Below are 14272 nucleotides of genomic sequence, written 5' to 3'. Positions count from 1 at the left end.
TACCAAATGAAAACAGTTGGCCTTCGCTACAGGATGATTTGCTGTCCATCAGAGCCTGGCCGCTCCCTCCAATCGACCTGTGATCATAGGCCTCAAGCTTAACATGAGACATCTTCCATTGACATCAATGCATGATTTAGCCTACACGTGGGTTTGGAATTACACACATATATCTCAAGTTAGGATTCGGCCCTCACAAAGATGTGCCCAAACATCAAAAGTTGGTAGACGGCACCAGCAACGTACAGGGCTGTATAACCGAGAGGTTTATTCAGAACGACAACACTCAGACAACAACACATACAGTAGTAGACTTAGCCTATGGATTCAACAGTATGCAATACATAGAATCATTGTAAGATTTCCATCAACACCACTCTGAACTTGGCATGATATAGGCCCATTATAGTAACAGGGTATGCACTATAAAATTAAAGTGAACACTGCTAGGCCTATGGTCTACGCACATTTATACAAGTATAAATCAGTCGGCAGATTATGGCCAGCAGTGAATTCTGCATCATGTCTTGACCGGTGGGTGTAATCAGGCCTAATTGTAATCGCTCAGGAAACAGAGACTTCAGTCTCAGTGGGGGAGAAATGTGACGTAGCAGCTTTGATGCTTTTTTTCGTGGAGAGGGCTCCACAGCTGCCCAACAGAGAGGCACTAGTTGTTGGTTCAATTGGTGACATTTAATAGCTTCCGATCATGCACTTTAACAAGTGAAAAGTAGAATTCAATAAATAAAATAAAACTTCACTAAAAAGCTGCTACATGGGTAAATTAACATGACTAAAACATGGGTCAATACATACAGTAGAATAGCCCTGGCCTAATTCCAACAAACAAGTAGTGGAGAAACATGCTCAGTGTGCAACAGCACACTCAAGTGGACAAGATCGGAACCACAGCCCAAGAACAACAACAGTGTACCAATGTCAAAAATGTAGACAGGACAACCTTAATTCATCACCACCCGGATGATTCATTCATCCTTCCTATATTGTATCATATTGAAAGTGAACAGAGTACACCATCAAACACTAGGCCTACTGTGTTAATCAAGGACGACCCTTCGACAACACATTTCACAATAACAGATTATGACGGTAACATGCCTTCACAGGGCTCTATTCAACTAGTCCAACAACAATCCCCATGGGGAATACATAGAAACTCTGCTGCAGTTGAATAATTAGAGGTCAGATTGGCATCCACCCCTGAGCTTCCATTCCAGCCCGATTCCACTGTCACAGCCAGTTACTCAAGTGTCTAAAAATGGGACATTTATGTTCTTTGTGGGCTCGTCTGGGCCGTGCTCAAAAAGGACAAAAATGGCAGAAAACGCTAAAAAAAAAAAAAAAAAAAAAAAAAAAAAAAAAAAAACAGTAAAACAGGGACGTACTGTGATCTTGTCCAATAGTTTCCCCATTGCAAAACAATTTGCCACACTGTGCCCTAATAAACACCATCCTGATGTGTGGTGGAACGTTTTCTGCCACAAAATGGCTGCCATGGTATCATCCAGGTGGGTACATCACATTAGCGTTGGATGAGGAGAGTAATTCCCCATACAATGTTGAGTGCCAAGAGCCCCGCCAGCTGCCTATAGAACCAATTTTCAAGTTCAAATTCTCAACAGGACTACACACTGGATACAACCGATGTACAGTGGGTTCCACAGTAGTGTATACAACTGCTGGCCCTATGGATACAGCTGTAGGCCCTATAGTAGCTTCCCATATAGTAGACTACATGGCAGAGCACCTAGCTCCTACCAGTTAGCATGAGATAGCGTGCCATGCAGTTCGGCCTAGTGGATGACATGCTGCTTTCATTGCACTTGGCAGCCTACAGGGCACTGTGCTCTGCCTGTGAGTGGTTTCTCAGCATTCCATGGGGATCAAAGACAGCTGTTATAGAAACATGAGTAGAACGTGGTCGAGAGTCTGAAATATCAGTTAATGGGGGTAAATCTTTTCTTGCGTAACATTTCCCACGGGGGAAAGGAAGCTAGGTCTATTGGATTGGGACACGACCCATGTAGCTCAATGGCACGCGGGTTCAAGAGGGATCTGACGTTATATATATATATATATATATATATCTCATATACCAGATAGGTGCTGTGAAAATCACTTCAGTTTGAGCTTTGCACTGAAAGCTGACGAACATGTTTATGTTTCAGCAGACAGGGTCACATGAAAAGGTTTTAGCGTCGCATTCATCTACATTTCCAGAGACACATTAGAAGAACCGCTAAGCTTTACAAACACTCAAAACGACAAACATTGATGTTAACCCTCACATAAGTCTGCCTCTTTTTCGAGGGTAATTTCCTACTCATGAGAGCGGGGATGGACCTTCCTTGTCAATATTTTATTGCCTGTATGTTTCTTAAGCAACACCAAAAAAAAAATATCACGCTTTTAACACCTAAACCCTTGTCAATGACAGCAGAGTCCATATCATAGTGGACAGTTCCGACCCGTGTTGGTAAAAGCACTTACCTCACCGTTGTCTATAGTGCAGATTATCAGTTGCCTTTCCTCCAAAATGTTTTTCTCGTCCCCACATCTCTTTTCCAGGCGGTCCTCCAACCTCCGTGATTTGGGCTGCCTTCTGCCTCCATTAGACCGCCTTGCCACCAAACGGGTGTCCTTCTCCATAGGACACATAGGAGAGGGGATATTAGATGGTGCATTGAATTCATAAATAAAAAGCATTATTCATTTTTTCAGAGGGGAAACTGTATGTCACCTGCAATGTCACCCCATCAATAGAGATAATGGGAACGGCAAAGATTGATACTGTAACTACAAGTTATCCTGTATTATTTATCAGTAGGGGTGGGGGTGCGATCAACTGGATGAATCCAGGTCAACTTTAGGAATCTTTCAGTCCATTTGATGCATTTCAATTAACCAATTAATTTCATGACTCAGGATACTGCTTTATTATGTTTCCTTGCAGTCAATTAGCAAGTGAGAAGTGCAATGTCTCCACCAAGCGGGCTGCACAGGAAACACCTGGGTTGGCACCTGGTTCATTACGGTGATGGTGAGGCTCTCCCACTGGTCCGACACATCAGTGGTATGAGCTGAATAACTGGTTTTGACCAGTTTGGTGCCTTTGGGCAGCAGGGCTGCCCCCCTACGCTCAGCCCTTCTCCTGTCCTCCTCAACTTCCTATGAAGAATGAGACATGTCATGTGACTTAGGTGAGGTGACTATAGCTGAGGCCTCAATGCAGCCAAAGACATGAGGAAAATGTAAAGGTAACCAATTCAGTGACCATTTGCATTCTGCTTTTTAGGTAACAAAGCCTCTACTGAAAATACACCATCGAACATTCACATAAATGTTTCCGAATATGATAAGGCTTCAGTTTCAAATCCCTTAGCTAAACCGTTTCAAAATAGCATATAGTGTTTACCTTTGTATGATATCAGTTTCAGTCAGGACGCTGCACTAGCTACTGCTAGACTTACTTTGAACCTTTTCAGCAAAGCCTCATTTCGCTTCCTCATCTCCTCAATCCTCCTTTCCAGCTCCATGGCTGGGCCTACAACCTCCGGCTCTGTAGAACACTAACAAGGGGAAAGCAATGGGTTTATTAACAAGTATAGCATCTTAGAAAAATTAACGTAAGGCAAAGCAACTTAAACGAGAGATCCACCACCATCTATCTGCCTTTTGTGTCATTTTCCTGAGCAGATAACTAGGCGAGTTTGCTAGAACACCGGCAATAACTAAATCAAAGCTTTGCCTTCACAATTTCTTCTACTGAAGATTCCTCAGACGATTCTGAAGAATCTAGTTCCAGTATGGCGTTGCATTCAGGGTCGTGCATGACCACATTATCGTTGTCATGGGGACTCTGGCATAGACTTTTCCCAGTCTGACCCGACCTGCGCCTGTCACCTGCAGACAATCAACAAGTTTGCAAACCATGGTGAAGACGTTGGATAATTGTGTGACTACAGTATTTCGTTTGAAACTTAAATATTGAGTAACAAAGTGTGCACAGCTAAATAGCTTACTAAAGCCAGTTTAGCCAACGCAAGCATAGAACTAGGGTGTGAGAAACTATCTAACTGTTTGTAGAAACTACATTTACTTGTAACTTACCTTCAATGCTTTGGGCCATGGCGAATTTGTAAACAAAAACACTTTGGCGCGCACACTTTCTCCGCCTTTTTGCTAGCTACTAACCATGGATAGCAATATTTTGGGAGTTGAGTGAAGAACGTGGGGGGTGGGGGGGGGGGCAGCGTTTGCGTCAGAGCACGAGGTACAAACAAGCAACTACCAGTAATCAATTATCTAATCAACATGGCCACCTGGCCAAAATAGGCTGCAATTCTGATCTTTTTTCCCCACTAATTGGTATTTTAGCCATTCAGATCAGTTCTCAAAAAAATCTGATGCGATTGGCTAGATGGGATACAGTATGTCAAAGGCCGCATTTACACAGGCAGCCTAATTCTGATCTTTTGCCCAATTATTGGCATTAGAGCTGATCTAATTGATCAAAAGACCAGTTAGTGGTAAAAAAAAAAAGAGGATCCAAAGTCATCTATCTGTCTGTGTTAACGCAGCCAACGGGACGTCCAAATTTGCATGTAGGGGGAAATTTTTTGCATTTTTGCTAACCTTAACCTAATTATCCAACCTGATACGAAAAGTCACTTTTGACCGTAGTTGTTTACCACCTAGTCAAATCTAACATAGTAGGCCAAGCCTTCTCTAGCTACCTACCAGCATGGTGATAGATCAAATAACTTTGCAAAACACCACACTTGGTTGGTGAACATCTTTATTATCAATCTTGTTTATTTAATTTTTATTTCATGCAATCAATTGCTGTATAATGACCAACTATTGTTTATCCTAAAAATGTCTAATATCGACAGTGTAGTTACAGCAATACCATTCATCATATACAATTTACAATGCAACTGAACATGGCTCTATGGTTGCATTTACACAAGCAACCCAATTCTGATCTATGCCCAATTATTGGCAAAAGAGCTGTTTTGATTGGTCAAGAGACCAATTATAGGGTGAAAAGATTTGGAGGCATGTGTAAATGCAGCCTTTGTTTTCTGCCCTGTGTGTGGATTAGAGAACAAATCAGTGCTCCCTCCGATAAATATATTGGATTGATGTCAGGTGCAGACCATAGGAGCTACTCCCAGTTTGGCTGTGTGTAGTTATAGCAAAATCACTCGTCATATACGATTTGCAATGCAAATGAACATAGCTCTATGGCTGTGTTTACACAGGTGACCCAATTCTGGTATTTTGCCCAATTATTGGCAAAAGATCTCATCCGATTTGTCAAAATATAAAATCTGAATTAGTCTTCCTGTGTAAACAGCCTTTGTATATGTTTCCTTCATGAAATATAAAATACTAAAACCCTTGCCAAGGTAGACTCCTTACAATCTCTCCCAAGTGGGTTAACTCTATAAAAGCCTCACTTGCGGTGACATGAGTTACCAGATTGTTTGCATACCAACACATTTTCGTACCCATTTTGCATTACTTTAACGGTTCTAAAAAGCAATAATAAATTTAAATTGCAGCAGTAAAAACACAGAAATGACGAATGACTTATGCTTTTGTTTGACACCGGTTTGGTTTTCAAACTCATCTCTCTCTAATATACTTAATGAAAGAAATACATTTTCCCCCCTAACAGCCATGTTATTGTCTTGTTCCTCACAACCAAGGTACAGTTACTGTCTGAAGAAAAAATAAAAAAAGGATAATTTGAATTTGTTTTACCTTGCTTTTGATTGGATAGGGCCCTGAGTAGTAGATCATATACAGAAATTAGCTTGCTTGCTCATTAATAATTCTTAATTTACCCCCTGAAGGGATGTCACTCCTGTTTAGGTTATTAAAATACAACCTCCATACAGATGTAGGATCTTAATTTTGACCTATATAGCAAAAATAATCCTGCAGCTAAAGTATTTGAACACAATGTTTCTTGATATGTGGTTAGGCTATTAGCTGGTCAAAAGTAGGCTACATGAAAATTCAATTTCTGTTAATATGTGTTAGTGTGGGTTTTCAGTAAATTTACAATTCAGGAATATTCTCAGCAACAAAAGAGTGATCAAATTAAGATCCTACATCTGTACATGGTCATGTTGTAGGCCTACATTATGATGGCTTAAAATAACTGTTAACTCATACCCAAATAATGTTGTTGACTCATTCTATACTTGTATTTGTGGCCAAAGTTTTTGGCCAAGGCGTCTCAATGAGGGGTTTGATTAATTTTGCCCATGTAGGCATGTTTTGCACCGGGTGAAAGTTGATTGCATTCATTTTGAAACTGGGCTGCCTTCAGGCATGAGCTAGGTGTGACGTAGGAGCACGTGGAGTAATGAGTAGGACTAATGCAAAAGTGATTGCTTTTGAGCTTTATCTGCCTTCCCAATGAAAATGAGCAAATTCTAACATTTGTTTTATGGAATATATATGTATGTTTCTGGACGATGCACCATGCTGCCTTGTTGACAAAATGACCGAGCGGCGTAGATTACTTTTCCGTTTGAGAAGGGCGCTCTTCCCTCCCCTCTTTCGCCCGATGATAGAATGTGCCTTTGCCAGGTACCCGGCTGGTCAGTATAATCGAATCCGTCCACTGACTCATTGGCTGAGCTGGCCAATCAGCTGTTTACTTGTCATGGATATTTGTATCGATTTTTATCGACCGGTTTACGCCCACACCACAGAAAAGCTGCTTTTTAACTTTTTAATTTTTTAAAAAATTTTTCAATTAATATATTTCAGTCATATTAACCAGGTTTCCAACTAACCTTTTTTATGCGAGTAAAGTATATGTCAGATATGAAATGTAACGACAGGCCTGATGGAAACTGAAAGGTTTTCGGTAAACTTTCCAAATGTCGACAAAACAAAATACACTAGACAAGGTGGGATCTTTTTTTTGTGTCTGTAAAATGTATTATGTGAGAAATGTCAGTGGAAACGCTTTTAATAATAATGTCATCATGTAGGCTAGGGTTCCCCAACTGGCAGCCTGGGGGACAAATTTGGCCCAAGTTTTCTGTGAAAATTTGTATATATATATTTTTTTTATTGTTGGTCAAAAAAGACTGTACAAACACCAGCAAATCAGCTCCAAGTGATTTTAGATTTGTAAATAGAGAGATATACAGTATGTGAGCAACGTAAGCAAGGTTTGAAATGATTCTGTTTTAGTTAAATATTATATAGTTTGGGCTTCTTGAGGTCAATTTGCAGTTGACAAATTATTTGTAATTATGTTCTGGCCACCTGACCATCCACTCAAGAAAAGAAAGAATCAGTCCACTGGCTGAATCTAGATGATGATCCCTGATGTAGGCTATAAGTGCGCTCTAGCCAACAGTACTGTATCTGTGCACTGTTGGCTGGAGCGCACTGGCAATGCCGGACTGGGAACATAATGACATTTTTTGGGGTGAGAAAACTATAAAAATAGTTGAATGTGATGGAAACCTATTTAACTTGTATTTTTTGTTGTCGGTACATGGGAATTTAACCGCAAAAGCTATTTTTACGCGCACTACGTCATCACGCACAGCCTTTAATCTGCAACATCTCTGGTGGTAAAATGCGCATTTTAATTTTCATGTAATTTTTTTTTGAATATTCACATGGAAATCTGTCACCATTAGATGGAAACCTAGCTATAGTAATTAATTATAGATCATATTTCATAGAAATTTGGAAACACCGGATAGCTACTTTAAGAGGCTTTACCAGCTTCCACACTACTGCATGTCATTTCAAGATGTTTTAAAATGAGTATGTTCTCTCTGCAGTGCAACAAACAAAAGGATTAGCATTTCACAATAGCAACACGTGTGACATTGTCCAACATGCAGGAGTCATACTGCTCAAGTAACTCCCCGCAATATAACACTACCAATGTAGGACAAAGCTTAATATTGGCTGTGTAATGCAAGCAAACAAAAGTTCAAAACAACAGAAAATGTTAAAGGAAGCTTCCGACTAAATCTATCCAAGCTGAAGAGAAAGCAAATGTAACAAGAATGAAGTCATCGATTAGCAAATAAAAGTTCCCAAGAGTGGATTCAGACACTAGTTTTAGTCTGTGTACAGTATGCAAAAAAATGAAATATTACCGTTTTTGATTGTCTATAAAGCCAAATTACTGTCCTATAGTCACTGGGTCGAAGTTATGTTGCTAATTGTATAGGTAATACCAGGAAAACTGAATAAGAATCAATCTAGACATCATAACTGTTTTCTCACACAGTGATAAAAGTAATTACTGTATAACAACAATAGAAGTCTGTTTGAAAAGCAAATAGCCCAACATTGCATAGTAAACAGGTGAAATAATTGATTAAGCAAAAGAGCGAGTGCATGATCTTGCCTTGGTGGCATGAAAGATTTCATATGGAATTAGGTGATAACCGTTGTCAAGAGTAAAGCATTCTAGTGTTTTTTTTTGTGTCCTATTTACAATCTGAAGTTCTCACAGCTATTGAACTTTCCACTTAAAAAGCAACTTTCATGAAAAAAAAAAAAGTGTTCATATCTGATATGAGTTGTAGTCATGTGTATCAACTCTGGTAGAAAATAAATCTACCTTCAAAACTATCATTTGAGGGTTAAAGGTCCAATGCAGCTGTTTTTATCTCAATATCAAATCATTTCTGGGTAACAATTAAGTACCTTACTTTGATTATTTTCAATTAAAATGGTCAAAAATAAAAAAAAATAGCTTCTTAGCAAAGAGGAATTTCTCAAGCAAGAAATTTGCTAGGACTGTCTGGGAGTGGTCTGAGTGCGGAGGGAAAAACCTAAAACTAGCTGTTATTGGCAGAGGTTTGGAACTCTTTGTTATTGGTCTATTAACTAATTTACCACCTGGTGATGACACCCGGCAGGCCAAAACTCCACCTCACCAAAACCAGTCTTTACATTTGAGTCATTTAGCAGACGCTCTTAACCAGAGCGACTTACAGTAGTGAGTGCATACATTTTTGTACTTTTTTGTGCGGGTCCCTATGGGCTCTTACACTAAAAGGGCATTATATAATAATTTTCACAATTTCACAGTATTATTCCAACCTCATAGTGTGGCATATATAAAACACAGGGAAATCACGTTTTTGACTGCACTGGGCCTTTAAAGACAGGAATTTCTGAGCCTGTCTGAAACAGAATTTTGGAAAACCGTGATGGGATGGGATATATAGCCTATGTTATGATTGGGCTAAACAAACGATGCCTCTTTCCATTTCGTAGCATCATTTTAAAATACAAGGAGCCAGATAAGTCCATTTGTTGAGATATTCAGTTATGCTTGTCCATGTCCCTAATGCTTTACATTGAAATGACAAAGAAGTGAGCGTTGCAAAGTGGCATCGACTGGCAGACAGTGTTCAGAATGCAATGCCACTCTCATGCACACCTGTAAAGCAAGAGCACGGCACCGCCAAAGCAAAGGCAAGGCCATTCTTCATTGTAAATGCACAAGTGCTATGTACAGTAACTACTCACAAAGACTATATTGAAGTGTGGATTCATATTACAATCAAAACACACCTCTTTGCAAGGAACTTAAGTTGAATCCACTTCATTCCATGAACTGTGTATTGCATAGGCTGTTTGCTGAGAAACACCAGATTCCAAAAGCCAAGGATTTGTGTACTGTGGCACTGTCAACAAATGACAGTAATGTGTGTTTAGTACAGGGGTGTGAAACTAATGACAAAATGGCCAGAATTTGAGGCAATAACACACTTTGATTATTCATACAAATTTGAAAGTGCAGATTTTATAGGTGTTCTTTTTTTGGTGTTCAAGTGCATAAATTTGTTCTCACATTTATGGCTTTTAAGTAATAGATGCATAAAATTCAGGCAGGACACAGTCTTTTGGTGTGCTTGGAGTTGTAGTGGCTCCGCATGTCCTTGCGAAGGCGAAACTTCTCCCCGCAGACGCCACAGATGTACAGGTGCACGTCCATGTGCTTCTCCAGGTGCTCTCCGCTGGGAAAGATCTGGAAGCACACCTGGCAGATGGTCTCGCCGGCCGACAGGTGCGAGATCATGTGGCGCACATGGTCGTGTTTGAGGAAGGTTCCCTGGTCGCACACGGGGCAGACGTAGCGCGCCATGCCCTTGTGCATGTCGGTGTGCAGCCGAAGCTGTCGCTCACGCAGGAACTGCTTGCCGCACGTCTGGCAGGTGAACTGCTTCTCCTTGGTGTGGACGGTGTAGTGCTCCCGCAGGTGGCAGCGCTGGTAGAAGCCCTTGCCACAGATGGCGCAGAAGTGCTTGCGCCGGTGGTCCGGTTCGACGCCGCCATCCTCCAGCAGAGCGGGGCGGAACAGCTCCTGCTCGTGGCAGGCCAGAGCATGCTCCAATGCTAGGCTCTCACTCTGGAAAAGCAAGCCACACTGGGGGCAGGCCAGGTCACCCCCCTCCAGCAGCCCATCGTCCATGGCCTGCGGGTCCTCGGGCAGGGGCGAGTCTGCCTCCTCCCCGTGGGAGTCGGTGTCCGCACCCTGAGGTTCGCCACAACGCTCAGCGTGCTCCTGCAGTTGCCTCCCCTTGATTAGGACCTGGCCACACCTCCCGCAGGCACAGATGTGTCCCATGTGGCTGGAGATGTAGTGAGCTGACTGGTCCTCCTTTGTGAGCAGTTCCCCGCACAGCTCACACGGTGCACTGTCCCGGTCCTGCTTCTCCTCTTTAATCTTGCGCATCTTAACAGGTATGCCAGAATCCTTGTTGCTGGACATGTGCCCCTCGAATGGCTCGTTGCTGTCGTCCATGACTGAAACACAAGCCTCGGCCTCCCGGTTAAATTTAATCGGTTCCCTCATAGTGTCGCTGAGTGCACCGTGCCTCGCACTGATCTCTCCCACCTGAACTACCTTAATGCCATCCATCTCGGACACCACGCTTTCTTCCAGCTCCACCTTGATGGTGATATTCCTAGCAGAACCAGGCTCGTTATCCGTACCAACTGTCATGGACCTGATCACTGTGTCAGCGTCTGACTTGTGGTCCGGCCAATCCTCTTCACCCTTGCAGACCACCCTGTGCTCCTCCATCCCCTCAGAGGCCGAGCTCTCCACCTTGCTGGAGTCGTTGTCTGCCTCGGAGCTGGTCCTGGGGACCTGAAAGGCCTTACGATTGGTGCAGGTGAGGATGTGCTCGATCAGCAACTTCTCGCAGCTAAAGACAAAGCCACAGTCGTCGCAGGTGTATGTGCGCCCGAAGCGGGGGCGCTCTTTCAAGGTGGCACTCCGGCCACCGGGCCTCTTGCGCAGGTCACAAGGCTGCTCAGCCACACTGTCTAGAAACGGTGGTGCAACTACTACCAAAGGGGAAGCCACATCCTCCACCACAAGTGGAGGCCTGTTGACTTGAACAGGAATGCTTGGTCGCACAGGCACAGCAGTGATGGCAACTTTGGGCAAACTTTTGGGCTCCCCCTCTGGGGTGCTTGGCTTCTGCTGCTCGTACATGCGGACTCCAAACATCATTTTTCCTGCAATTGCCGGGCCAATGGAGGAGGAGGAGCTGGATGAGGTGGTGGAGGAAGAGGAGGAGGCCGAGGAGGACGGTGTGAGGTTGGAGGTGTTCCTGATGTCCCTGAGGTCCTCCAGGGTGTCTGGGATGTAGTACATCTGCAGGTAGGCCATTGAGACCTTGAGCTCCTCAAACTCGTAGCTACCCACCACGATGCAGCCAAGGTACATGAGCTGCAGGATGAGGTCGAAGCACTCTGCACTGATCTGCATGTTGCTGAGATCCATGCGAGCTGTCCCCTGCTGGTCCCGGATGAACATCATGCGGAAGTAGGAGCTGCACGCAGCCAGCACTGCCTTGTGGGCCCTGAAGTAGATGTCGCCAATGGCAATACAGCAGTCGCACAGGAAGCCCCACTCCCGTTGGTTGTTGAGCTGCTGCAGCACATGCTCGCTGTGGCTCGGCCTCGCCATCACCCTGGAAGAGTGAAGGGGAGAGCAGCGAATTAGCAAAGCAATGCTTCAATCTAAAGATGCTACATTTAGTTATTTAGCAGGTACCAAATCTGGTTGAAAACACAATTGCACATCTTAAGCTTCATTGAGTGGTTATTATCCCTGTACAATAACCCTCATTAAAAACAAAGTTTAAATAAAACAAAAGAGGAAATTTAAAAAAAATGTAAACTCTCATGCCTTAATTAAGTTCTCAAAATAGTGCTAAACATTGCATGTTGAAGTAAAGTATTTTTTGAAAGGTCTGCATGTGGCACATACTTTTATTTATTTAATTTTTTTATTTTACCTTTTATTTTATTTTTTAATTTTACCTTTATTTAACTAGGCAAGTCAGTTAAAGAACAAATTCTTATTTTCAATGACGGCCTAGGAACAGTGGGCTTAACTGCCTGATCAGGCGCAGAACGACAGATTTGTACCTTGTCAGCTTGGGGGTTTGAACTTGCAACCTTCCGGGTTACTAGTCCAACGCTCTAACCACTAGGCTCACCCTAAAGACAATTCCTGTCATCCAGGTATGTACTCACACAGGACTATATTATCAAATTGACGATTTCAAAACGATCTAGCCTAATTGTATAATATACAGTAGAGCACATTATGTCTTGAACTAGTGTGGCGGCATAAAGCCTAGAGGTTAGAGAGGTAGGCCTGCAATCGGAGGGTTGCTGGTTTGAATCCCACATATGATGGGGAAATCTCTGTCAGGATTCAGGTATTCCATCTCCTGACTTTGTGCCCATGAGCAAGGCACGTAATCCCTTAATGCTACACTGTAACAGACCCTGGCCTCCAACCGCTCAGTGTGTGTGTGTTTGTGTAAGCCCGTGCTCCTCTGGAAGCAAAAAATACATATATCTACAGTATATAGCTAGCTTTTAAAAAATCTAATTTACAGATTTACAGTGATGTCAATTACAGATTTTCTACAGTAACGTGTTTACAAAGTGGAGTTCAGTCTGCACTGCATTTGTAGCCTTTTTTTTTAAAGCCAATAACATAAAATGTACTTGAACTTAGTTGATCACAATGAAATATCTGTTTGTCCAACAGCTGTAGACTCAATGGTCTACTTTGATAATGTGCAGTGAGGTGATGTCCTCTTATTTATGGCTCAAAAATAGCCGTTTCTTTGTCGGTACTCGTTGACTGCTCAAATCCCGCCCACCAATTTTCATTGGCCTGTTTTGGAGACTAAGTCGTGCGGGCATCGTGGCTGTCAATCATACCTCACCAAAAGTAACGATGACCTAAACAGCTTTACAATCATTCCAATCGGAGCATCAGCGTAAATTGGTGATTATTATTTCTTGTTGAAAATATCGGGAGGACCAAACAATGTGAAACCAAAATGGAGAGACCTCCACGGCAGTGGCAGTGTTGTCGGAAATCTCACGCAAGCACGCACTGCCACCCCCGCGCTCCTACCCGCATTCACTCTATGAGAAAAAAGGCACAGGGTTTTTCCGAAAGCAGGAATGTTTACTCTGTGAAAACACTGAATAAATACTCACCGACAATAAATGGAGCAGACTGTGGATGTAGTAAAACTCAAGTTGGAGTGTACTGTCCAGAAGTTCCACCTGAACCGCTTTTATCCAACCATAAACTTGTGACGAGAATAATCGCGAGGGCGAAGCAAGCCCCTTCTGCAGCACGGATGAAAGAACTTCCGCACAGCCGCTCTGCCGAGCTCGTTCACCGCACTGAGCGAGATCCAGCCCCACTCACGCAAATCCAAACCTCCCGAGACTGGGTGTACTGTAACAAGGCAGTGACTAGGCTGCTCAGCTGGACGCTTACAAGTAAAATGGACGAACATAGAGACTGTGACTGTGGCATAGGCTATTTAAGTTAATAGCGCAAATGCATAAAATTAACTAGGTTTATCTTCCTCCGCATAAATTTGATTAAAAGCCTAATTTTATTGCCTATTTATTTCGCCTCCATATGCACTTACTATAATAACCCACCGATAAGGATGGTGTAGGTACACATTTGATTAATCTTAAAGTTTTACAGAAGTAGGCTTACATCTTGATAGGATGTTAAAGGCTACATTGCAGCATAAAGGCAAATACGAAAAAGATCAAATCTCCAAGGCGTGCGTTTATGATGCTGTACTACTTGGTTATTGAACTTTGAGGCGCTCTTAAATTGACTGAACATGTCATGTCAATTTTAGAATGTATTTAGAATGTTACCCTTACT

The 14272-nt window shown here is 42.5% G+C and overlaps 1 protein-coding gene across 1 annotated transcript; it reads right to left on the bottom strand.

Annotated features, from left to right (window-relative positions):
- Positions 1-7260: 7260 nt before the first annotated feature.
- LOC139414931 (zinc finger and BTB domain-containing protein 1-like) lies at positions 7261-13783 on the bottom strand. Its single transcript, XM_071162577.1, has 2 exons — positions 13576-13783; positions 7261-12020 (listed from the first exon to the last, which is right to left on the bottom strand). The coding sequence occupies exon 2, from the start codon at positions 12014-12016 to the stop codon at positions 9920-9922; it is 2097 nt and encodes a 698-aa protein (XP_071018678.1). The 5' UTR covers positions 12017-12020; positions 13576-13783; the 3' UTR covers positions 7261-9919.
- Between the last annotated feature and the right edge of the window lie 489 nt (positions 13784-14272).

The sequence above is a fragment of the Oncorhynchus clarkii genome, chromosome 8, assembly GCF_045791955.1.
Source record: "Oncorhynchus clarkii lewisi isolate Uvic-CL-2024 chromosome 8, UVic_Ocla_1.0, whole genome shotgun sequence".
In the NCBI taxonomy this organism is placed as follows: domain Eukaryota; kingdom Metazoa; phylum Chordata; class Actinopteri; order Salmoniformes; family Salmonidae; genus Oncorhynchus; species Oncorhynchus clarkii.
This window is presented reverse-complemented; position numbering and strand designations above follow the sequence as displayed.

What these genes read in the sequence shown, in the direction of transcription:
- LOC139414931 (XM_071162577.1), bottom strand. Translation starts at nt 12,016, where the DNA reads ATGGCGAGGCCGAGCCACAGCGAGCATGTGCTGCAGCAGCTCAACAAC.